Source organism: Neovison vison, chromosome 3, assembly GCF_020171115.1.
Source record: "Neovison vison isolate M4711 chromosome 3, ASM_NN_V1, whole genome shotgun sequence".
In the NCBI taxonomy this organism is placed as follows: domain Eukaryota; kingdom Metazoa; phylum Chordata; class Mammalia; order Carnivora; family Mustelidae; genus Neogale; species Neogale vison.
Window position 1 is genome coordinate 231,725,993 of NC_058093.1, and position 22,758 is coordinate 231,748,750.

At 52.7% G+C, this 22,758-nt stretch overlaps 1 protein-coding gene across 3 annotated transcripts in view; it reads right to left on the reverse strand.

The window, feature by feature from the left end:
* Positions 1 to 22,369, reverse strand: part of TPCN1 (two pore segment channel 1) — a 60,005-nt gene extending 37,636 nt beyond the window's left edge. The window contains exons 1-3 of one of the 3 annotated variants that reach the window (XM_044244220.1): positions 22,233 to 22,369; positions 19,057 to 19,290; positions 1,357 to 1,494 (exon numbers count right to left, since the gene is read on the reverse strand). In XM_044244220.1, the coding sequence (XP_044100155.1) occupies positions 1,357 to 1,494; positions 19,057 to 19,168 (250 nt within the window). In that variant the 5' untranslated portion in view covers positions 19,169 to 19,290; positions 22,233 to 22,369. Of the gene's footprint in view, positions 1 to 1,356; positions 1,495 to 19,056; positions 19,294 to 22,232 lie in introns of all 3 variants that reach the window. The other 2 variants (XM_044244218.1, XM_044244219.1) reach the window with 2 other exon arrangements.
* Positions 22,370 to 22,758: the final 389 nt, after the last annotated feature.

Here is a 22,758-nt window from a genome sequence, read left to right on the forward strand (position 1 = left end):
GACCTCTGTGCTTTCTAAAAGATCATTCTTTTAAAGATTTGCTGCAGAGGCACTATTTCATATAAGGGTGATTCGGGACAGAACCTTAAAAAGAAAAATGTGACTGGCAGAGCCAAGAGGAAAGAATGGAGAAGTCTCCCCTCCAGGGCGGACTTTGTTCGAACCATTCAACCTGATGCTTGCTCAGAACACAGAACTTGGCTTGCTTACTAGGTTCCTAAAGGCAAAGCCCCATAGCTTGTTTGGGGCTCTTATATTTGGGGAGGGCTCAAAGGCCCAGAGGTGTGGGGGGGGGTGCGGTGGGAAGGCTGCAGGGCTTTTCAGGAAAGCCACGGGAAACTTCACAGAGCCCCCTTCACACCTGGCTCCAGCGGCTGGGAGGCACATTTAGGGATTATACAAAGGGCGCAAATGGAAGGCAGGGAGCCCCTGGCTTGCCCTCTTCCTTTTATAGGCAGTCCTCACGCAGAGCGGGCAGCCCTGCAGCCAAGTCCAGAAGCACTTTCAGTGCACCACAAATGGGGGTGCTGGGGCACCACGTGGCTCCTAATTCCCTGCCCCCGAACACTGCTTCCCACTTCCTACGCTGGAAAAGTGGCCACAGAGGTGATGGAAATGCTCCAAATCCCAAGTGCTTTATTGCTGCGGTATAAGGCATGTTCAAAGGCTCAGCAGCTCCCAAAAGGGGCAGGACAATTACAGCCCATAAAAGAGAGGAAGGCAGGGGAGCAGGGAGCAAGTCAGGGGCCCAAAGCTCAAGTGGGCAGCCGAGCTGGAGGACACAGACGGTGGGCCCGTGGTTCAGACGGTGGGGTGCCCGGGGGAACAAGGCCCTGCCTGCCAGGGAACAGATCCCAGTGGGCTTCCTTAGCAAAGGCCCCCTCAAGGCAGGATGTGAGAGGCAGTGCTGAGACTCCTAGGCCCTCTGACCGGTCTCTACTGGGCATGAAGTTCCCCATGTCCTGGTGACAGCCCACGCTCTGTGCCCACTGGGTCTGCTCCAAATTGTCTGTCTGTCTGGGGAGCCTCAGCCCCGGAGAGGGGGGCGTTGCAAGCAGCCCCCTTCCCTGCTGCCCTGCCCACCTACTCCTCCCACCCTGGCCAACTCTGCACTTCCTAGGGGAAACACCCACCCCCAGGTCTCCAGGTGAATGACGGGTGCTCCCTGTGAGGGAAGAGTCCTGGACAATAAAGCAGTCAGGAGGGCTCTCACCACAGCTCCCCAGGTCTGGCCCAACCAGGGATTGTTAGAGACCTCATGAGAATCAACACGGCAACCTCAGACTTTGGCACTATCCTCACCCAGAGAAGGGTAGGCTCTTCCAGGTGAGCTGGAAAGGCAAGGTCAAGGCATACCACAAGGGCCCATCTGGTGGAGACGGGATGACCTCGCCACAGGGCTGTCGGGGAGTTGGCCCTCCACTACCTCCTCCAGAAGGAAAACGGCTGCCGACCCCGGCCTCTGCATGTCCGCGTTCCTGGGAGGCAGCCGGCCTGGGAGCAGGAGGGAAGAAGGAAAAAGACCCACAGTGGGTACAGGAGGGTGGGAGAAACAGGCTTCCAGGCCCTCCCAGCAAGCCAGCTTCTCCACTGGCTTTTGCTCGCAGGTTTTAAAAGGGCCGGAGGAAGCTGACCAGCAACATTCTTGGCAACCAAGAAGATCCCATTCTGTGCCTCCGGGGAAAGTTCCCGAAGAGAAACAGTTTGTTCTGCTCCTCTGCTGCCCCGGGCAGAGAGCTCTCCCGTGGAAACCAAGCTATGGCTCCTCTGCCCGCAGACCTTAGCCACTAAAGATTTACGCAACACCTACTCTCCTTAACTACCCTCCCTGGATCCTGGCAGCCAGCCCAGGGCGGTGAACATAAAATCACCTGCAGGAGGAGGGGAAGGAGTTGAAAGGAAAGGCCAACAAGGCAGGCCTTCAAATACAAAATAACAGTAACAAAAAACTTCTCTCCAAGTAGGAGAGAAGTTCCCCAAGCAGACGACAGGCCGCCAAACCAGGATGACCTGTTTGCACAGATGGTAACGCTTTCTCTGCGCTGATGTAACAGGGCCCAGACGCTCCCTGCAAAACAGCTGGCTGCTTTGCATGCAGCCTCTGAAATGACCCTGCGGGGAATCCAAGGTTTCCGTTCGCTGGAGCACAGCACACAGCAGCATCCTGGTGGCGCAGGGTAAATAGAAACAGTTTCCATATGCCGCCATAAAGCTGCACTAGGGAGGAGCCAGAAAGAATGGAAAGAACAGGCAGGAGGGGAGGGCTTCTGGGATCCAACCTCCAGACCCAGCAAGGGCAGGGTCTGAGTGGGCTGGGGAAGCCACTGAGACCTTCCTTGGGGGCCTAGGACCAGAGGCTGCTGTGGATAAAAGGCCTATGAGCTCTTGGACGGGGAAGAACGCCAGACCGGGAGTGCCGCTGGGCAGGTCTATACCAAGCTCTCTAGTCCCGTTCCACCCTTGCTAGTCTTCCTTCTCCCCTCTTACATATGCACGACCTCACCCACTCTCAAACACACACACACTGCACATCCTCTTCAAGCCTCCCTCCCGACTGGGCCCCTTCCCCTCCCGCTGGTTCGCCGTCAGAATCCCCAGAGTCTCAGTTTCTCCACCCGTTAACTGGGACTGGGGCCAGCTGTGCTCTGGGCGGTACAGAAACAAATGAGAATGCCCAAAAAGCACCCGGAGCCCCCCCGGAAACCAGTGCCCGCCAGAATGACAACGAGCCACGGCCCAACCGTTCGCCAGTTGTCACTGAGAGCCCCACTCCATGGGAAAAAAAAACTCCGAGAGCAGAGGAAAATAAACCAGAGTGACGCTGATGAGTTTCCCGGGCACCGCTTCTGCTGCTGGCTGGCTCTTCAAAGGCCCCCAGATAAAAACCGGGCAAAAGACACTCTGCGGCAAGAAAGCGGGGCGCACATTTCCTCCTGCTCGGGCCTCTCTTTCTGATGACTGGTTACGAGATGGCAAGGGACGCAGGGCCATGTTATCGGTGCATGCTAGGAAAGACGGCAAACACGGACAGAGCCCTGCGCAGATATATACTGACCTCCAGGAAGGGGAGGGCTGGCACAGAGCCAACATAGCTGAATCGCTGGCCTCAAGCCCGAAGCTTGTTCTGCCAAAGGCTCAGGCCAGAGGAGGAAAGGAAAAACAAAAGCCTCAACTAGGCCAGTACTACGGGTCAACCACTGTTCTAGGAGGAGGAGCCTGGTTTGGAAGTAGCTAGGATAATGCCCTGTGCCACCCTCAACTTCGTTTCTGGCCAGCTGACAGAGACCGACGTGGCCAAATCCAGAGAGATTCTCTGTAGGTACAGGAGGTCAGCCACAGAAGGGCCTTGAACTGGGACGCCTGGGTGGCTCAGTTGGTTAAGCAGCTGCCTTCGGCTCAGGTCATGATCCCAGTGTCCTGGGATCGAGTCCCACATCGGGCTCTTTGCTCAGCAGGGAGCCTGCTTCTCCCTCTGCCTCTGCCTGCCTCTCTATCTGCCTGTGCTCGCTCTCTCGCCCTCTCTCTCTGACAAATAAATAAATAAAATCTTCAAAAAAAAAAAAAAAAAAAGAAGGGCCTTGAACTGCCAGGGAAATGGCTAGAAGGTTGAGAGCAGTAGCTGTAAACAGAGGCTCTTGGGAGGGGCTGGGGACATGAGTGCTTCTTTGTAATTAAGGGTAGTGGCTACTGCCCCAGAAGCCTACCCCCAACTGGCTACTCAGAGCACTTGCTCCCTGAGGTTACAAACGTGACCTTGACAGCCACTCGGCAGGCTTCATAAATCATGCAGTAATCTGTGGGAGAACAAGGGAGGGTGGAATTTTAAAAGGCTGGCCTTCCTGATACAAACAAATACGGCTTAATTTAAAGACATTTATTCAGCACCTACTGAATACCAGGCATGTGCCAGGTGTTGGATTTGAAAAAAGTCAAAACATGTACTTTGTCCTCATGGGGCTCACCATCAGGAGTCATGAGAAGGAATGTGATTCTGGTGCATTAAGTAACTTATTAGTTCCAACAGCCTAGAAAAGGGTATGAACTGCCCTCCATGGGGGCTCGTGGGCAGATGCAGGGAGATTCAGGGGTCATGTCTGGGCCACTTCTGAAGGATAAAGGATGAAGACGATTCACTACATTGAGGCGGGGGCGGGGGTGGGGGGGAGGAGAACATTCCAGAAACAGGGAAGGTCATGCATAAAGCTCAAAGAAGCAAACAGCAGGGCATTTCTGGGAAGCTAGAGAAGGTTCGGTGATCCTGAAGCTGACCCAGGAAGAGACAAGCAGGAGGAGCAGACCAGCTGAAGGAGACAGGGCCTGAGCCACTGGATCCAAAGGGAAGCAACCCGAGCAAGTGTGCCAATGGGAAGCACCTGACGAGGCGGCCCATCTTGGTGAACCTCACAACCCCATCTACAGACGCTGCACGCAGCAAAACCTCAAGTTCAGTCTCCCAGGGCAGCACCGTGAGCACATCTGTGCAGGGCAGGTGCCCCGCCGGGAGCCACCACGCTCACCTCCACTACCTAAGCCTCCTCCCCCACCCCTTCTGCCGGAGGAGAGGGAACAGTGGCTGCTGGATGCCCGGAGGCAGGATGGTATCTCTCCCTCCTTCATTCATGATAGTCAAGACTCGGCTTGCAATTCTGCTTCCTGCCCCTGCGTCACTGGGTTTATGGAAACAAAGGGCTTTCACTGGGACTGTCACTCATCACCAAGGATTTACTGAGCACCTACCATGTGCAAAACACTTTCTGCACACCCATCAGAAGCACCCCCCCCAACTGCTTCACACACACACACACACACACACACACACACATACACACACAGGCTGCAAGCCACACTCTGTTTACCCAGTGAGGAGTACAGCACCTGTGCCAACATCTGTCCCGTGTTCACTTGGAAGCATCAGAAATGCTAATTGTGAACCATGCAGGGACAGGGACGGGAGCTGTGGAAGGGTGACCCAGGAGAGGAGATATTTTTCACCGCACACGGGCACTTCCAGAGCCCCCACGAGAGCTCAGCAGACAAGCGGCATTCGGAAGATGCTTCTGGCCATGAGACTCATTCTCCACAACACTCCTGAGATGTCAGCGGAGGCGTCAGCATGGATCCCGTCCGCACCAGCCCCTGCCTGGGAGCACCTGCTGGGCTGCCTCCACGGGACTCGCACAGACAATGGCCGCGCCCCAGCATCTGGACCTTCCGTGGCTGCTGGCAGCCCTGCCCGAGGAGCAGCAACAAGGAGTGTGGTGGCCAGAGGCCTGGGCCTCTTGGGGAAGTGACAGTGGTCAGAGGCCGACATCCTGCAGAGAGCTGGAGGCTGAGGCATGCCCCTTGTCCAAGACCTGCTGCTTCTATAGGAGCCAACGGGGCCGAGAGCCTGTGCAGTCAGTGGCCAGGCACTGCCCTCAGCCTCCTCTTCCTTTTTCCTCAGTTTCCCTTCCTGTCGAGTGAGGCAGGCAGCCCAGAAGAGGCATCGCGGATAGAGACAAACACAATGGAAACCAAGAAGCCAACCTAACAAGTGGGGGAGAGACAGAGCTGCTTGAAGTAAACGCTCCCTGTAGTGCGCCCGGGATGGTGGTCAAGGAAGCGAACGTGTTATTCTTCCATTTACCATTTAAGACAATATCAAAACCAGCTAACAATTCCTTAAGAGGAAGTCAGGGAATTTAGTAAGAGGAAGAGCATGTTGGAGCCCTCCATCCAGAGTCCTTAAATGGCCTACTCAGGGTTCAGGAAGGGGAAACATCGCCACTTTGTTGAAAATGAAACCCTGACACTTTGTTATTATTTACTGAGTTGGTCCTAGGCCATGTTATATGGAATTTCCCACTTAATCTTTATGTTAACCCTGAATGGGGATATTCTTATCCCCATTTTACAGATGTAGAAACTGAGGCTCAGCTCTCACCGGAGCTTATGCAGCTACCAGCCGATGACCCCGGAATTTCAACCTCATCCTTCTCTGTAGACTAACAGCCTTTGAAGAAGCGACAGAAGGCTGGAGAGTGCCAGCAGACAACATCGCCCACACAACACACACCCACATCTCTAACGACCTGAGAGTTCTCCCAAGCCACCGGTCTGCAGACTTGGAGTCTCTAGGCACCCTGGGCCGGCATCTGAGCTCCCCATCAAAAACAGCACAAAATAACCTGCAACACGAGCGCACGGGCCAAAGGGCCCGGAGGCCGAGTGGGCTCTCGTACTGAACAAATCTGGGCCCTGCCAAGGCGACCAGACCAGCCCCGGGATGCGCCGTAAAAACCGCGATTGCCAACGACAAGGCCAGCCAGCCAAGTGTGAACAGCCGAGCCGGCAAGAAGAGGGCACCCTCGGGAGTCACAGAGAGGAGACATCACGCTTGTCGACGACCACCCACAAGTGAGAGCCAACACATCCGGCAGCTTGGAGGGGCTCCAAGACATTAGCCAGCACTGAGCATCACCACTCTGCCCAAGCTGATTTTCAGCAAGAGCTAAAGGAATTTTAAAAAAAAATTGTGTTTTTTTTTTTTTAAATAAATACCCAATCCAACAAAAAGAGAGATTACAGCAGGAGAAAAAAAGGCAGCCTACCAATGGCAGGGTGGTGGGGTGAGGGGTGGGAAGGTGGGAGCCGAGCACCCCAGGCCGCCACGGCTATTATGGGACAGGTGTGGGTTCCCGGAGAAGTGCGAAGTGCTAGAACCATCCAAAAAGTCAGCTCTTCCCAGGGGCAGCAAGGACCAGGCCCTGCCTGGACTATTTCTGACCCATCACATGTGTATGAGTCTTCTTGTCACCCCAGATGGCTGCTGGAGCTGGCTACACTATGACCCACAGAGTCACTTGGGGCCTTGGATATTCTGTGAACCCGGTGAGTCACTCCCAGACACGTTATTTCACATCTATTTATGAAGTGCTCCGGCTCTGAGTAGAAAAGTCACGGTCTCTGCCTTTGCAAAACTTGTACCACCAGAAAGAGGTACATCCGTGCCCCATATCAACACCCAAAACAGCAGCGCCTACCCAGACATTACACTGAGGGGGGCACGGTTGCCTTCCTGACCTGTCCAACCCAGCTGCCCTGAATGGGCATCACAGAGACACTGGAAAGACACCCACAAACAGGCTGAACCCTGATTGAAAGGAACTTGGTTTATAAAACCCAACTCAACACCAGATGAACTCGGGCATATGAATCATACCATGAAGATGCTTTGTCAAACTCAGCCCTCTTGCCCGTATTTTAAATTATCTACTTCACCAAAATTCCACTTTCTTACAACCTTTAGGAACCCACCATGGTGCAAAGCAAACCTCGATCCAGCCCAAAAGACATCAATCAGATCTATCGCACGCAGGTGCTGGGGAGGGAAGGGGCCTCTGTGCCTGGAGAGCAGAGAAGGAGGCACAGACGGCATAGAGAATGTGAGGGTGTGGACGGGCAGCCACTACCCTAACTGGTTTGGGAGGCCTGGGGAAGGCTGGGTAGAAGAAAAGGACAAAGTTTAGCTGGAGAAAGTTGGGGTAGGGCTAGATCAAAAGCAGGGGACAGCAGCCCATGGCAACACTGGTACTAAAAAGTGGTTTAAATGAGAAAACAAGGGTGCCTGGGCAGCTCAGTTGGTTAAGCATCTGCCTTCAGCTCGGGTCATGATCCTGGAGACTCAGGATTGAGTCCCGCATTGGGCTCCCAGCCACGGGAGTCGGGTTGTCCCTCTGACCTTCTCCCCTCTCATGCTTTCTCTTACCCTTTCTCTCCCTCAAATAAATAAACAAAATCTTGGGGCACCTGGGTGGCTTGGTGAGTTAAAGCCTCTGCCTTCGGCTCAGGTCATGGTCTCAGGGTCCTGGGATCGAGCCCCGCATCGGGTTCTCTGCTCAGCAGGGAGCCTGCTTCCCCCTCTTCCTCTGCCTGCCTCTCTGCCTACTTGTGATCTCTCTGTCAAATAAATAAATAAAATCTTTAATAAATAAATAAATAAATAAAATCTCAAAAAAAAAAAAAAAAGCGAAAACAAATGAGATTATGTGAGTGGTGCCACGTTTTAAGACTTCTGATTATGGATTCTGAGTTCTGGGGTGGAGTAAAAGAAGGGAGGCCAGTCAGCACGGAGTGTAACTGAGAAGAAATTTCTCATGGCCTGCAAAGTGCCGGGACCCCTGCCAGGGCCTCAGAGCAAGGCAAGGAAGGTAGGTCAGAGTACTTGGTTTCAAAGGGCTTCATCTTACACTTGATCCGAGAACTTGGCCTAACCTTCACCATGGGAGTGGGAGGAAGTTTATGGTTTCCTTGTCTACACTCTGAAGTTAGTGAAACTTTCAAGGCCACTGGAGACTGAGCAGAGATGCGGTCCTGCCAGGCAAGGCCCGAGAGCAGAGGTGGCGGGGTCTGGCATTAGGGCTTGCCACACACCAGTCTGCCCGAAGGCCCACCATCAGGGACGGAACGAACGGGCCCCACTCAGCCTCACCCTCTGCGCCTCCAACTGCCCATCTGCAGAATGGGGATGCACGTCGTTACTTCACAAGGCCTGCAGGCGTAAACCAACTGAAACATGACTGCACACAGCTTCTCCTTCAGCAAGCCAGTGTCACAGAGCTTGCTGCCGCTAACAGAAGAGTAAGGACATTGGCTCGGGGGAAGACAGACTTCAAGGCAGCATAAAGGGCACGGACCGGCAGCTACTGGATTCACTGCTGGACCTGGGAGTAGGGGTGGAGCCCACAGAGCACTCGTGGGAGGTGTCTGCGAGGGTCGTCCAGAAGTCACCGCGCCTTCACCTAGGAGAATCCCCAAACATAACTGAGGCTTTCGTGGAAATACAAAACCCCTAAATCACGCCTTCTAAAACAAAAATGAAAAGGTATTAGGGCTGCAATATTATGCTTTGTGCTTGCTTTTACAGCTCAGATATATATATATATTTTTTTTAAATTATACTTTAAATATATTTAAACAAATATAAATATATTAAAATGTTTTTTTTTTTTTAATGTGCAATCCCAATACCCCATCTGTATTCACTTCCTCGGTACATGAAGGGTGGCTACAAGAACAGACTCCAACTCCTCTTTTCCCCCCACAGAGGGGAAATGCACCCCGTGAAGGCTTTACTGTTTGGGACGACAGACAAAGTTAGATCTAGCTTCCCAGCTGAGCCGACTGAGAACTTCCTGATCAACCCTCGATTACAATGGACTGTTCAGGCGCTGTGTCAGCGCGCAGGAACAAAGCAGAAAGTTATCTGCCGGATGCAGTCGGAGGCCATGCTTTTTTAGATCAGGAGAGTAGGTCCTTTCTGATCCTAAGGGCTTGGCGCGGTGGGACTAGGAAAGGCATGATGGGCCAGGGCACAGCGGAACAAACTCATCCCAACCTTGCTCTTCTTTTCCTGACCCCGTTCCCCGTGTTGGACGCAGTCCCTGATGTGTCTAGGAGGCACTGCCCTACTCCCCAGGCCAGGTGAGCCTGTGCGAGTACTCCTCAGTTCTGTATGGCCCAGATGTTTCCTGAGGGCCCAGCACGAGGCAGGCAGGGAGCTGAGCTCCAAGGCTGTGTGCAGGACCCGGCCCTGGGGAGGGCCAGAGCCTGGTCGGGAAGGACAGAAAAATGCCAAACCTGGCTCCTGCCGCTACAGGACACTCAGGGAGTTTCCTCTCCACCCACCTCCCAATGTCCAGGGAGAAAAGTCATCCCTATTCAGGGCTCGCCCACCTCAGGGTTTCTAAGGAAGAGCATCATGGTGGCTGGGGAAGGCAGCCAGAGTTGACAAGGGTCACAGGGGAGATGCTGCTCTGTCATCACGTCACTTTCTGGCCCAGACAGACACAGAAGCTCCCTTGCCCTCCTCGACCAAGTTCAAATTCCTGCTATTGGCATTCTAGGCCCTCCAGAAAATAGGTCTGCATGCTTTGTCCCTAATAATGGCTCGCATCCACCAAGGGCTCCTTCTGGTGTAAACCAGGCACCACACGGATGGTCTGCGGTATGCCACCTTGTTTAACCCACGACAGGAAAGGCAGAGCAGATTCACACTCAGCTGGCTTGACCCTCGAGTGCGTACTCTTAACTACCCCCGGTGCCGTCCCCACCAGCACTGTCCCGCCAGAATTTACTCCGAAGGCAACAAACTCAAATGCCTACAGGCTCCCGGCGGGTAACAACCAGGGGAAGCTGGGGTGTGTGAGATCACGGGTGCTACGTGCTCATCCCGTGATCAAGCGTCGGGCCTGCTCAGTGAAGCCGCTTCTGGAAACACTGTTCAGGCTGAACAAAACAGGTCCACCAGGTCCCCGGGCCACCACACCCGGCTCCGAACACTCCTCGCAGGGTGGCCTGCGTGAATTCTCAGACACTCCCCGGAAACATGACCGTGTCACTCTCCTGCTGAGAGCACCCTCTCGGGCTTCACCGTCACCCAGGATAAGGTCTCAGCTCCTTGGCCTGGCCCAAGGGCAGAGGGCGACGGAACTTTCAAGATCAGGGGCCAGTGTCTCCTCCCCATCCTCCAACCCAAGCACCCCCCACACCCACCCACTCGACACCTCCAGGCCTCTGCCCCCCTGGTCCCTTCCTCCGGGACAATCTTCACTCCCTGCGCATTTCCTGAAAGACTCCGCCCACTCAAACACAGCCTCTCTAGTGCTTCTGCTGCTGCCACTCCAGCCCCAAATCAGAAAGCCTGACTCCGCCTGCCCCATATCCCCCCTCCCCTGCCTTCCTTCTTCTCCCGACCTCCAAATCGCTTCCACGGTTATAATACACGCCGGTTATAATACACGCCGCAAAAGGAACGCGCTTCGTACTCATTTTACACGCCGCAAAAGGAACGCGCTTCGTACTCATTTGCCTCGAGGCCACCCAGACCATCGGTCCTTCACAAGCCATAACTATCTCTGACTCTTTCCTTCCGACCTCCATAGTGGCTGTTCTATGTTCTTCAGAAATAACACGTCCACCAGCTGAAAAGCTCTACTTCGTTTTCAGTTGACAAGAAGGCAGTGATTGTTAACATAAGAAGAATTAGGAGACGGACACTAGCTATTAGACTATTACTTTTTTTGATTTCTAACACCTGCTTGAATGTTCTACATCTCAAAGTAAAAGCCAAAAAAAAAAAAAAAGTCCCAGCCAGCTTGGTTCAAATAGCTAAGAACAAAGAGGAGAATCTTTAAGTTGGACAGAATGCAGATGAGACGAATGGGAAGTGGGTCCTCCAGCAGTCACAGAAATCGCAACCCAGAGGGAGGGAAGGATGAACAGAAAAGGAAGACAAAGGCGTTTGTGGGAGATGCTCCTGCCTGTTCTGTGCTCTCATCCTTCCGTGCCCAAGGCACGCCTACCCCTCAGCTCCGGCCTCCAGTCCACAGATGGATGAAATCTGGTCTTCCTCTGGGCAAATCATGTGGAAGCAGAGAGAAAAACCTCCCGGCCAGTTCCAAGTCCCATTGAATGCCACCCAAAGGTCAAGAACATCTTATGGGCCACAGTTCCTTGGTCAGCTGTATACTGTTTTCTGACTTTGAGGTGGCTGGTTCTGAACAGAAAGCCGAGGCTGACTTGGTGGGCTCTCGCTCAGTGGTCATAAAGCAGCAGCCCACTGACCAGATTTTATTTGGTCGGCTGTGTTTAAGAAATGAGAACCGTTACCCACACTTAAAAGAAGACTTCTGATTAAAAGTGTAGGTGTTTTTTTCTTTTAAGATTTTTTTTTATTTAGGGACGCCTGGGTGGCTCAGTGGGTTAAACCGCTGCCTTCAGCTCAGGTCATGATCCCAGGGTTCTAGGATCGAGTCCCACATCAGGCTCTTTGCTCGGCAGGGAGCCTGCTTCTCCCTCTGCCTCTGCCTGCCTCTCTGTCTGCCTGTGCTCACTCGCTCTCTCTCCCTCTGTCTCTGACAAATAAATAAATAAAATTTAAAAAAAAAAAAGATTTTTTTATTTATTTGTCAGAGAGAGAGAGAGAGGGAAAGAGGGAGAGAGCACAAGCCGACAGAATAACAGGCAGAGGCAGAGAGAGAAGCAGGCTCCCTGCTGAGCAAGGAAGGAGCAGCCGGAGCTGTGAAGGAAGGGGCAGCCGGAGCGGCAGCACCAGGAAGCAAAGGCTCAGGCCCGCCGGGCCCCAGCACCTATGCTACAGGTTCAATTCCGCTGAACCAGATCTTCTCAAGTGGTTCGAAGAGAGGGAAGTGCGTGTATTTCCAGCGAAATAAGTCCTTCCCACAAAGCACAAACAAGGCAAAAGGGGTCTTCGGTGCCCAAGGCAGCCCAAACACCCATGACCTAACTCAGTTATCCAGTCCAAGGACATCCTCCAGGAGGGCCCGGATATGGGGGTCACCTATCCCAGGAACCACTGACCTCAGGGGGTCATCCTCCTCAGGACCCCAGCCAGCCTTTTGAGCATCATGCCATACTCCCAACCTGGTGTTCCTTCGTCCTTTTCTATTCCCCAATCTGGACTCCTCCAAGTTCTCATTTTCAGCCCCACCACCAAGAAGGAAAGCTGAGCCCAATGCCCAAAGCTGTGTGAAGGAAGAGATAAGGAAGAGCTTGTGTGGCAGAGAGAGCCAGAGTTTTCTGCTTGGGGGAGTCGTGGGTGTCCTTTGTGGTCTGGTTTTTCACTTGCCCATGTTTCCTGGTTCCTCTGTGAGGATCCAACAGTTTGTACAATGACACCCCATCGGCTTGGATATTTTTACACTATGAAAAGGAGCTCTAGGTATGGAACTCCAATTTAGAAGAATGTGCCTCGTAGGAAATAAAAGTTAAAAAAAAAAAAAAAAGAAAGAGAGAGAGAGGGAAACCGACTTCCTTTTGGAAAAGAAAATTGAGCCTAAAATTCTCCCTCTTCCCACAGAGTTTACCTCTTGGCATGTGGCACTTGAGGTAAGGGCCAGAGTCTGGGGTTAGAAGACCTAAGTCGATGCCATGGCACTTCCTGGCTGCGTGACCTTGGGGAAGTTTCCAACCTCCCAGAGCACCAGTTTCCTCGCCTGTTGGACAGGGATCCTGAAGGTGCCAGCAACACACATCCACTGGAAGCATCCAAAGAGAGCACCAACATGAGCAAAGAGCCTCTGAACACTGCTGGGCACACGGTAGGGGCATCGCACCCGAGAGCCGTGATCTTTATCATGTAAGACCTTACTTGGCTTGGATTGACCAGGAGAGAAGGGAAGGAGTGAAAAAATGTCCAAATCAGGGAATGTGCCCCAGCAAAGGGATAAGAATGAAGAGCCACCCCGTGGGCTTTCTGAACACCATGGTGGGATGGAGTCAGTCTGGGATCCGCCATCAGCCTTGGGGGTTCCCCTCAAGAGCCTGGGTTTCCCTCCTGGGCCACCCTTTGAGGCAGCCTCAGGGAGGACGCGGCCATCAGGAGCCCCCAGAGACGCACTTCTGTGAGCCATCAAAGCCCTCCCAGGTTCCCTCCCTGACTTGGAAGCTGAGAAGCCAGCTGCTCTGGCTGCCGGAGCACTCCGGAGCAAACGCGAGGCGATGGGGAGAGAACAGGGCAACCCGCGCTCCAGCCCGCACCCAGCTGCCATGACTGCCATTTCGCCGTGGCGGTGTCCTGCGGGTGGAGGGGAGAGATGGCATTTCATGGCAGGGGGGCCCGAGGCAACAGACAGGATCCCCTGTGAAGATGTGGAGGGCTGAGGAAGTGAAAGGCTTTAAGTCTGGGTTAGGAGGCTGGAACCCAGCAGGCGACGTGCTTGCTCATTTTAATGGGGGCCTCCGTGGGCCTGGTGACACCCGGTGTTCTTCCTTGGTGAGGCCCGAAGAAAGCCTGGGGAATGACTCTGCGGAGCCAAATGCCCAGGCTCCCTGGGAGGCTGTGAAAATCTAACTGCTGTTTGGTTTCCAGCTACCACGCTACTGCTGCTTCCTGGCTCACCCATGGTCACCCGTGGGCCAGGAGTGAGGCAGACAGGATTCAGATCCTGGCCTGCGTTCAGGACTCCTGCTCATGTACCATGATGTTCCAAAGCAGCAGCCCAGTCTCCGGACATGACGCCACCACCTATGACTGGCTGAGCATGTCTCATGGGGAGAGCACGCACGTGATCTCACTACATCCCAGCAACCCTCCTGGGAGATGCTAGCATGACCCCACTCTACAGATGAGGAGGCTGAGGCTTACAGAGGCAAAGATCCCTGTGTAGCTCGCGCTGGCTGGAGCTTGACTCTAGAGCCCGCATGCTGAACCAGTCCACCACCCAGGCTATCACAAGGAACAAAAGCTACAAAAGTCCCTTGGGCAGAGTTCGCTTTTTGGCAAGGACATTGGGCAAGAACTACAGCCCCAGATTTCTGTGACGCAGAGTTCACCTGTGGGGTTGGTCGTTGGGTGGACAGCGCCCCTGCTCTTTCCCAGATCATCCTGGCTATTCCTGCCCCAAGGCCAATGGCTCTGGCCCACCTTGACTGAGCCTGGTGCCGACTGCATGAAGACTCTGGAAAAGAAGTCAGGATGTCACATGCTGGCCCCCTATAAGGGGGCAGTCGCCCTCTACATTGCTAGATATGGAATGAGTGAGGGAAGTTCCAACAGCATATCAGGCTTCAGGGTGAAAGAGGAAGAGGGGGCTCCTTTTCCCTGTTACCTTAGGCATTATCCCTGCATGGCTTGTCACCTGGAAACCAGGGACCAGGGACCAGGGACCACTGGCACCAGAGTAGCCCCATGACATGAAGGGTCTCAGCTACTCCCCTCGACCCCAATCCTTTTTATACGCAGAGAAAGCACAGAGCGCAGGCCCATCTTAGGCAACTGTTGGGCCAAAAGGCAATGAGCAGGCAAAAGCTGAGTGTGTCCAGAACTCCCTTGGAAAATCCTTTGTCCTGCCCCTAGCGCTCAGACGCTGTGGCGTAGCGGCCGTCTAGACCACTGCTGGGTACGCAGTGCACACCGTGAGCTATTTTGAAACCACCCTGTCAAGTGCCAGCTCCACTGCCCATTTTCAAGGTTATTCCTAATTTCCAGGCTTTAAATACCTCTGCTTCTACCTGCCTCCTTTATCAAGTTGACATCTTCTGCCGATGAGTCACTCATTAGCATTTCGGCAGCCGCTCTTAGAGCCCAGAGACATCTGAGTCTTGGATAAAATCCATTCTTGCCCACAAAGGGAAAAAAGAAAAAATGATCCCAACCCTCCAGTGTCCTGCGGAGATAACGCCCCAGCATGGAACCCCCTCCTCTCCCGCCCCCATGCAGGGTCAAAGGTCATAGGCAGCACTGCCAGGTTCCTGCTTACGCGCATGTGAGGAGAGGGCAAGGAGTGTCCCCCTAAACTTACCATGTTGAAGTTCTAACCCCAGGACCTCAGAATGTGGCTTGTATTTTAAGAGGTGATTAAGGTAAAATGAGGCCCTGTGGCTGGGCCCTCATCCAATCTGACTGGCGTCCTTGTAAAAATGAATGAGGACCCAGACACCCAGACTAAGGGACGAGCATGTGAGGACACAGTCGGAAGGCGGCTGTCTTCAGGGAAAGCAGGGAGGTCTCAGAGAAAAAAACTAACCCTGCTGATACCTTGATCTTGGACTTCCAGCTTCCAAAACTGTCAGAAAATGAACTTGGGTGGCTTAAGCCCCCACTCTGTGCTATTTGTCATGGTCGCTCCAGCTGCCATGTCCTCCACAAAGGAGGACACAGGTACAGAGCCGCCAGAAGGCCTCCGTGACAGCTGCTAGGTTGGGCAGGGGCCCAAGCTCGAGCAAGGCTCATGCTCTTAGAAAGCTGGCTTGGGTCTCAGTGGTTCATGTCCGCGTAGCTGCCAGTTCTGCTGTGTGAATTCGGCCAACTCCTTGACACTGCAAGGGTTTATGTTAGCCACAGCCTGGGGGCGATGGGGGCAGCCTCCAGGGCAATCGGCCTTGAGCAGTGAGACTCCAAGCACTGGTTAGGAGAAAACAAAGGGGGAGATGTCGCCCACTTCTGACCAGGGCCCTGACAGCCACACGCACAAGCCAGCTACAAGGCTCCAGAAACCCAACGAGGATTATTTCCACCATGATTTGTTGAGGACCTATATACAGTAGGCATGGAGCTGAGGGATACGAAGATAAATGGAACTCGGGGCACAGGAGGTAATCAGATGGTTAAACAAGTCACTCCCACACAGTCAGCGACTTGTAACCGGGGAAGCCTCATCTAGATACCGAAGCAGAAAAGGGCAGTGAGTAATTAGCTATGTCGGGAAGGGGAGGTTCGGTGAAGCCTTCAAAGAGATGGGATTATCAGCAAGATTCCCAAGACGGAACTGGAAACAAGCAACAACACTAAACAGGAGGCTGGGAAAAACCTTCCAGAGTCGCCCGCAACACAGAAAGGTTTAAGACACAGTAGTTTCGCAAAACTGAAGGCAGTATGACACTGGGGGCTAAGGCTGGAAATGATTCTGCTTGGGCAAGAAGGTGCTACAACACGCAAGGCCTTGAACACCAGCTAAAGAGCTTGGCCTGTTTCCCATAGGGGACAGTAAGGTCCTGGGGAGCCGCAAGCTGGGGAAGAGTACTGAGTCCAGTTAGACATGCTGCTCAGACAGCAGGGTTGGGGGACGCTGAGTAGGTCAACACCAAATCCAAGCACAAAATAACACAGGTCAAACTGCCCTCAGACAGGCCCCACCGTTTTGCCAACAAGACTTTGTGGATAATACATTAGTTCCCAGAGGTCTGAGCAAATGACCGAGTAAGAGGGTGAAGGGAAACTGAGGCACCAACACACTGTGCAGAAAGCACAGTTTCTTTGGACCTTGACGGTTTTATATTACATTGTTCTTTTTTCCTTTTTTTCTTTTTCTTTTTTGAGAGAGAGAGAGAGAGAGAGAGAGCATGAGAGGAGGGTCAAAGGGAGAAGCAGACTCCCTGCTGACCAGGGAGCCTGATGTGGGACTTGATCCTGGGACTCCAGGATCATGACCTCAGCCCAAGGCAGTCCCTTAACCAACTGAGACACAGACGCCCCTTTCGTTGTTTTTAACAGCCAAAGAAGCTACCAACTTCACCAAGATAAGAATAGCCTCACTAGAGGCCCATCCAAGGTCGGTTTTATTGTCTACTTGGCCTAATTCCCACTCAAGCTCCGTCAGTGGTTCAAAATCTGATCTTGACACAGAACTAAGTTGCTCTTCCCACTCTGATCCACAGGGCAGCCAGACACCCGGGGCCATCAGCTCTGGTGCTGTGGAAGGACTTAAGAGAGGCACCCAGATAATGACCAGGATTCCAATTTAGAATCTTGAGCCCGACTACTTCCAGAATGACCCACACCCTTAGTATGTCAACTGCCTACCCCTGCAGTCCATTCCTTTGTTGGCCATGGACCTGGCCACCCTCCAAACTAGGGAGTATCCTACTTTGAAGCTGAGACTGAGTGGGGTGGGGGGGAGAACCTGGGTGCCCCAGTCGGTTGAGCGTCCAACTCATAACATAAAACATAAAAAAAAAGAAAAAGCAGCAGCAGCAGCTAAGGCTAGGTCACATTCATTTACATCACTTTCTTCAAAACACCTTTACATAGTGGTGTGGGGGTGGACGGCAGAGGGGCATTATTGCTTAGTAGCTGTGTGACCTTGGACATGTTACCCAACCTTTCTGAGGCTGCTCCTTCCTCTGTGATATGGGAAATAACAGTAATTTTATCTTTAGGTTCTGTGACAAGATTAGTATACGTAAATGCTAAGGGCTAGTGCTTGCATTTATTAAGGGCTCCTGATGGAACAAGGAAGAGGAGCAGGAGAGCAGGAGAGCAAAAAAGGGAGGAGGGGGAGGGGAGTCAAACAGTCCTGGGTTCAAATTGATGCTCAACCACGTGCTTGGCTGTGTGACCTTGGGCATGTCATTTTACCTCTCTGACTCATGGTTTCCTCCTCTGTCAAATAGGGATAATACTGCCTACCCTGCAAAAGGATCTTAGTTAAGATAACAGATAGGAAAGAGCCTCATACTTAGCCTGCCAGCTCTAGGGCATTTAAGACGTGAGCCTGAAATCAGAGCCACTGATTTCTCGGCCCTGAATGGCGCTTAGGGAAGAATCTGATTTCTATTCCAATCTCCCTGGACCACCCAGCTCCACCACTCTAAGTGGAGTGAACATGCTGACGCAAGGAGAGGCCAGTTTATAGGGAACCGGCACTCCCACCCCCAGGAACACTGCTGTTCTTCAACACTTCCAAGGGAAGGCTGCAGAGTTCCCTGCGACTCAGCAGTGTTCTCTCCGGACAAAGGAGACGGGAGAGCCAGGCTCGTGGACTGGAGGACAGCAGTACCCCTCTGTGCTGGCTCAGGAGCAGATGCAACATCCATTTGGTGAGAAGATCCTAAAGCAGGAGTCCCTAACATCTTAGGACCCTCCACAAAATGAAAGTTATTTTAAGTTCTCCTGGACCCAGTGGCTCCGGGACAAGGACCAGAAAGCTTTTTAAGGTGTCTCCTTCTGCCAGAAACACAATTAAAATGTAAAAAATTTAAAGTTCACCTCTCTTAGGTTCACTTTGTGCTCAGCTCTGGTTTAAGAGGAAGACAAAGCAAAACCCCAAACCCTCAAATCAATGTATCACGACCAATGCTTGCCGCCCTCCACCCTGCCCTGCCCTGGGCAATGCAGGGACTGAGCTCAACGTGGAGAAGCAGTCATCTCTGCTTTCCTGCCAACGGTTTCAGGTTGGGCAGAGGAGGCTGGTGTTGAAATCTGTTTCTTTTTTTAACGTGGAATGGGGCAGGGAAGCTAGCCAAAGAGCAGATTTGCCCAAGGTCCTCACCAAGCATCCACAAAGCCAGGGTACATCAAGTGCAAGGGAGGTAAGGCCCTGAGGGAGGCAAGAGCCCCGGGAAGGGCAGCCTATGCCCTTCCCCTGGAAGCATCCCTAAGCTAGGACTAGTCTAGGACTAGCTAGATTCGGACTCCATGGTCTCCCAGTAGTGGGTGTCAGAACTCAGGGGTCAGGCATTAGCACACACTCATCTACTACCAGACCACCAAGCCCACAACTCACCCCCTGAAACAGAAAAGCTGTGCCCCATCCCCAGCGCACCCCACAGTCTTACTTCTGCTAGGCACCTCTTCTTGGCCCAGGCCGTTGGAGGGAGCTAGTGGGGCACCGCCACCCTCATCCAAGGTCAAGATGAGGGGAACGTCGTCATCTAAACTCACGGCCATGCTCTCCTCTCTGGCAGCCCTCAGGATGTGATGTCCAGAGCTTTGAACAGTATCTGCTTTGAGCTTCCTTTCAAAGCCACTGGCCCAGAGGTGCTCTTCAGAAACTCCTCCATCAGAGGCATCTTCTAGGGGTTGGGGGATAAAAAGAGAAAAACAATTATCAAAATAGAACCACTATGGACGACAAAGTTCTGGAATTAGAGAGTAGCAACGGTTGCATAACCATGCAAATGTACCAAAAACTACTGAACCGTACCCTTTAAAATGGTGGATTCTTTACGGTATGTGAGTTTTATCTTAATGAAGGATATTACAGGGCACCTGGGTGGCTCAGTGGTTTAAGCCGCTGCCTTCGGCTCAGGTCATGATCTCAGGGTCCTGGGATCGAGTCCCGCATTCGGCTCTCTGCTCAGCAGGGAGCCTGCTTCCTCCCTCTCTCTGCCTGCCTCTCTGCCTACTTGTGATCTCTATCAAATAAATAAATAAAATCTTTAAAAAAAAAAGAATATTACAATAACAGCATTAAAATATGGGAGGAGGAGAGCCTGGGTGGCTCAGTGAGTTAAAGCCGCTGCCTTCGGCACAGGTCATGATCTCAGGGTCCTAGGATCCAGCCCCACATCCGGCTCTCTGCTCTGCGGGGAGCCTGCTTCCCCACCCTCTCTGCCTGCCTTTATGCCTACTTGTGATCTCTCTCTCTCTGTCAAATAAATAAAAAAATAAATTTTTTAAAAATATGGGAGGAGACTCTGTAAAAACAAATACTGAAAATTTACATGTAATTATGTCTGGAGATTGAGATTATGGCTAATATGTTCTACCTCCATCCCTCTTTGCCCTTGTTTATGTGTTTTGTGAGGATTTTAAAGATTTTAAAAAAAATACAACCATTAAAATAATAGTAGTTCATACTCCATGAACACTTCCTATGTCCTGGGGGTTCTCCTAATTTTTAAGTAAACCTAATTGAAACTTTGTAAGAATAAACAGGATTACTAGTCCCCATTACAGAGTGGGAGACTCTAGGCTCAGAGAGATTTTAAGTCACTTGCCCAAAAACCCACAGTTAGAAAGCCCAACTTTGAACGACACAGTCTGGTTCCAGATCTGTTATCCCATCAACCACTCTACAATTTCTCCAAGACCCAGCCTTGGTATTTACATAGTACCTAACTCCACTGATTTGTAGGGTTAAGCATGCCAGATCACCTATATGCGCCCGGCTCATTCTTATATAGGTATTATTCTCCTAGGTTTTGGTGTTTTAGGAGGAAGAAGAAGAGTATTTTTTAAAATGATGTCCAGAGTCACACAGAAAAAGTGCTCATCCTGGACTCCCAAGTTTAAAGCACTCAGAACTAGCCTGTTACAGTTCCTATTTATACACATTCCCATTTCCGCTGAGTAGGACCAAATGTAAAGTAAAGACTCAGCAGAACTGACAGCAGACCTTTGAACTTGAACCCAGCAGCAGGTTCCTTCCTCAAGCTGAGGCCTTCTGGGCTCAATCAAGTCTGCCTCCAAACTCACCCACTAAAAGGCAACCTGGCAATTTGCATCTTTCACACATCATCAGAGTTAAGTTCCTGTGCGTCTAATATCTTCTTAAAACTAGACAGCAAAAGTGAGCCCCATTCTGTTTGCTAAGCTGGTTGCTCTCTGCCCAGCCAACTTCCTGTTAAGACTTCTTTTAAGTTTCCCCCAGGTCCGGGGATTCATTTTACTCTGCAGTCCCAATAATGGAGAGACAAAAGAGGAAATCCCATATGAGACGCTACCATTCGGCTGTCTTAAGAACTACATGTTTTATTTGTTTTAACTTTTTACCGCAGGTATTTTCAAACATACTCAAAAACAGAATTATGTAAAGGAACTTCCTTGTATCCAACACTCAGCTTTGACAATTAACAAGATCCGTGTTTATTCTACAGGAGAAGAGAATCAATCAACCTTCTCATCTTATTGAGAAGAGGGTTCTAAATTTTTATCACTGTTATCGTAAGGGCTAGAGGTTTTTCCTTTTACTGTTTCAGTCACGACTTTTTGCCTGCAATGCATGATCTTAGCTCTGTGGACCTCAACTTGGGTGACTATTCCCCCCACCAGGGGACCTCAACTTGGGTGACTATTCCCCACCACCATCCCCCCACCAGGGGATACCAGCAACACACACAGAGACATTTTTGATTATCCTAACTAGGGGCAGGGGTGCTCTTGGGCAGAGCGCAGGGATGCCTCTAAACATCCATCCTACAAGGCACAGGCGACACCTACCACAGTACAGAAATATGTGGCTCAAATGTCAACAGCGCTGCTGTTGAGAAATACTATTTAGCTAATATCCCCACTTCACAGATGAGGAAAACTGGGCCTTAGAGGGGTTAACTTAATCCGTCTTTTACAAGCAGGAAACTAGGAGAGCCCAGATTTCACCAGGGCAGTCTGAACTCAGTCTGAATGCCCACTTAACCATTTCCCTCCACCTCCTGGCAGAACCAGGCCCCCAGTTTGAAGTCAAGCCCATCATTTTGTAGAGAAGGAAAGAGTGAGGCCCAGAGGGGAGAAGGGACTTGCCCAAGGTCACCCAGTGCAGGACTCCTGAGTCCTAGCCCAGGGCTCCTTCGCCGGACTTTTCTTCTCCCTCTATGGAGGACCCAGAAGGGACGGGTCACCCGCGGGGACACGTCCCAGGAAAGCGGGCCAGCAGCCATGCCTGACCCGGGCACAAGTCTCTGTGGGTGGGGCACCTCAGGGCGCGGGGGAGCTGAGCAGATGGTGGGGTGGGGTGGGAGACAAGGAATGCGGGCTCCAGCTCCACGTGCTCCCAGCCCTGGTCCGGCCCCCGCGTGGGGGTCGCCCCAGGAAGCCAGGAGGGAGGAGAGCGGGGCCCCGGCCCGGGCGGGAGGGAGGAAAAGCGCCGCGACGACTTCCCCGCAGCGGGTCTGGGACCGCCCTGCCCGCCTCCCACAGCCCAGTGCACAACGCAACCCCTCACTCCGCGCCCTCTGACCCCTGACCCCTGCCCTCTCCGTCAGGCCGTCACTCGCACCCCTCGGATTCTTACACGCGCCGCCCCTGCAACCCGGACCGCGCGCCGGGGTCCGCACCGCGAAGCCCAGCCCGCGGGCGCCGCCGCCACCAAAGCCCCGAGCCTGGAGCTGTTGCAACCACCGCAAGCGCCGCCACTTCAGCTGCTGCCACCACAGCAGCTGCGCCAGCTCTCCCATCCACCGCCTACCGTCCCTTCAACCCTGCCGGCCCCGCCCCATTTCCCCTTTGCCGCGACCTATTGGCTACCTAGGCTGCATGATGAGCCTTGATTGGCCAAGCCTCACGTCCTTCCCAGTTCTCTCCCGAGGCTGATGCCGGACTCCTTACCCACCTCCTTGGGAAGGGGCGGGACAAATAAGCTATGCCCCTTTCCCCGCCTACCCTCCCCGCCTTACTTGTTCAGCCCAACCCAGAGAGAGCCCCGGGTCTTTCAATTGGTGGAGGGTCAGAGAGGCGGTGTTTCTGATTGGTCAGGCCTCAGGAGGTGGGGCGAACTGAGCGGAACAAGAAATTGAATGGTGAAAAGGAAAGTCAGTCAG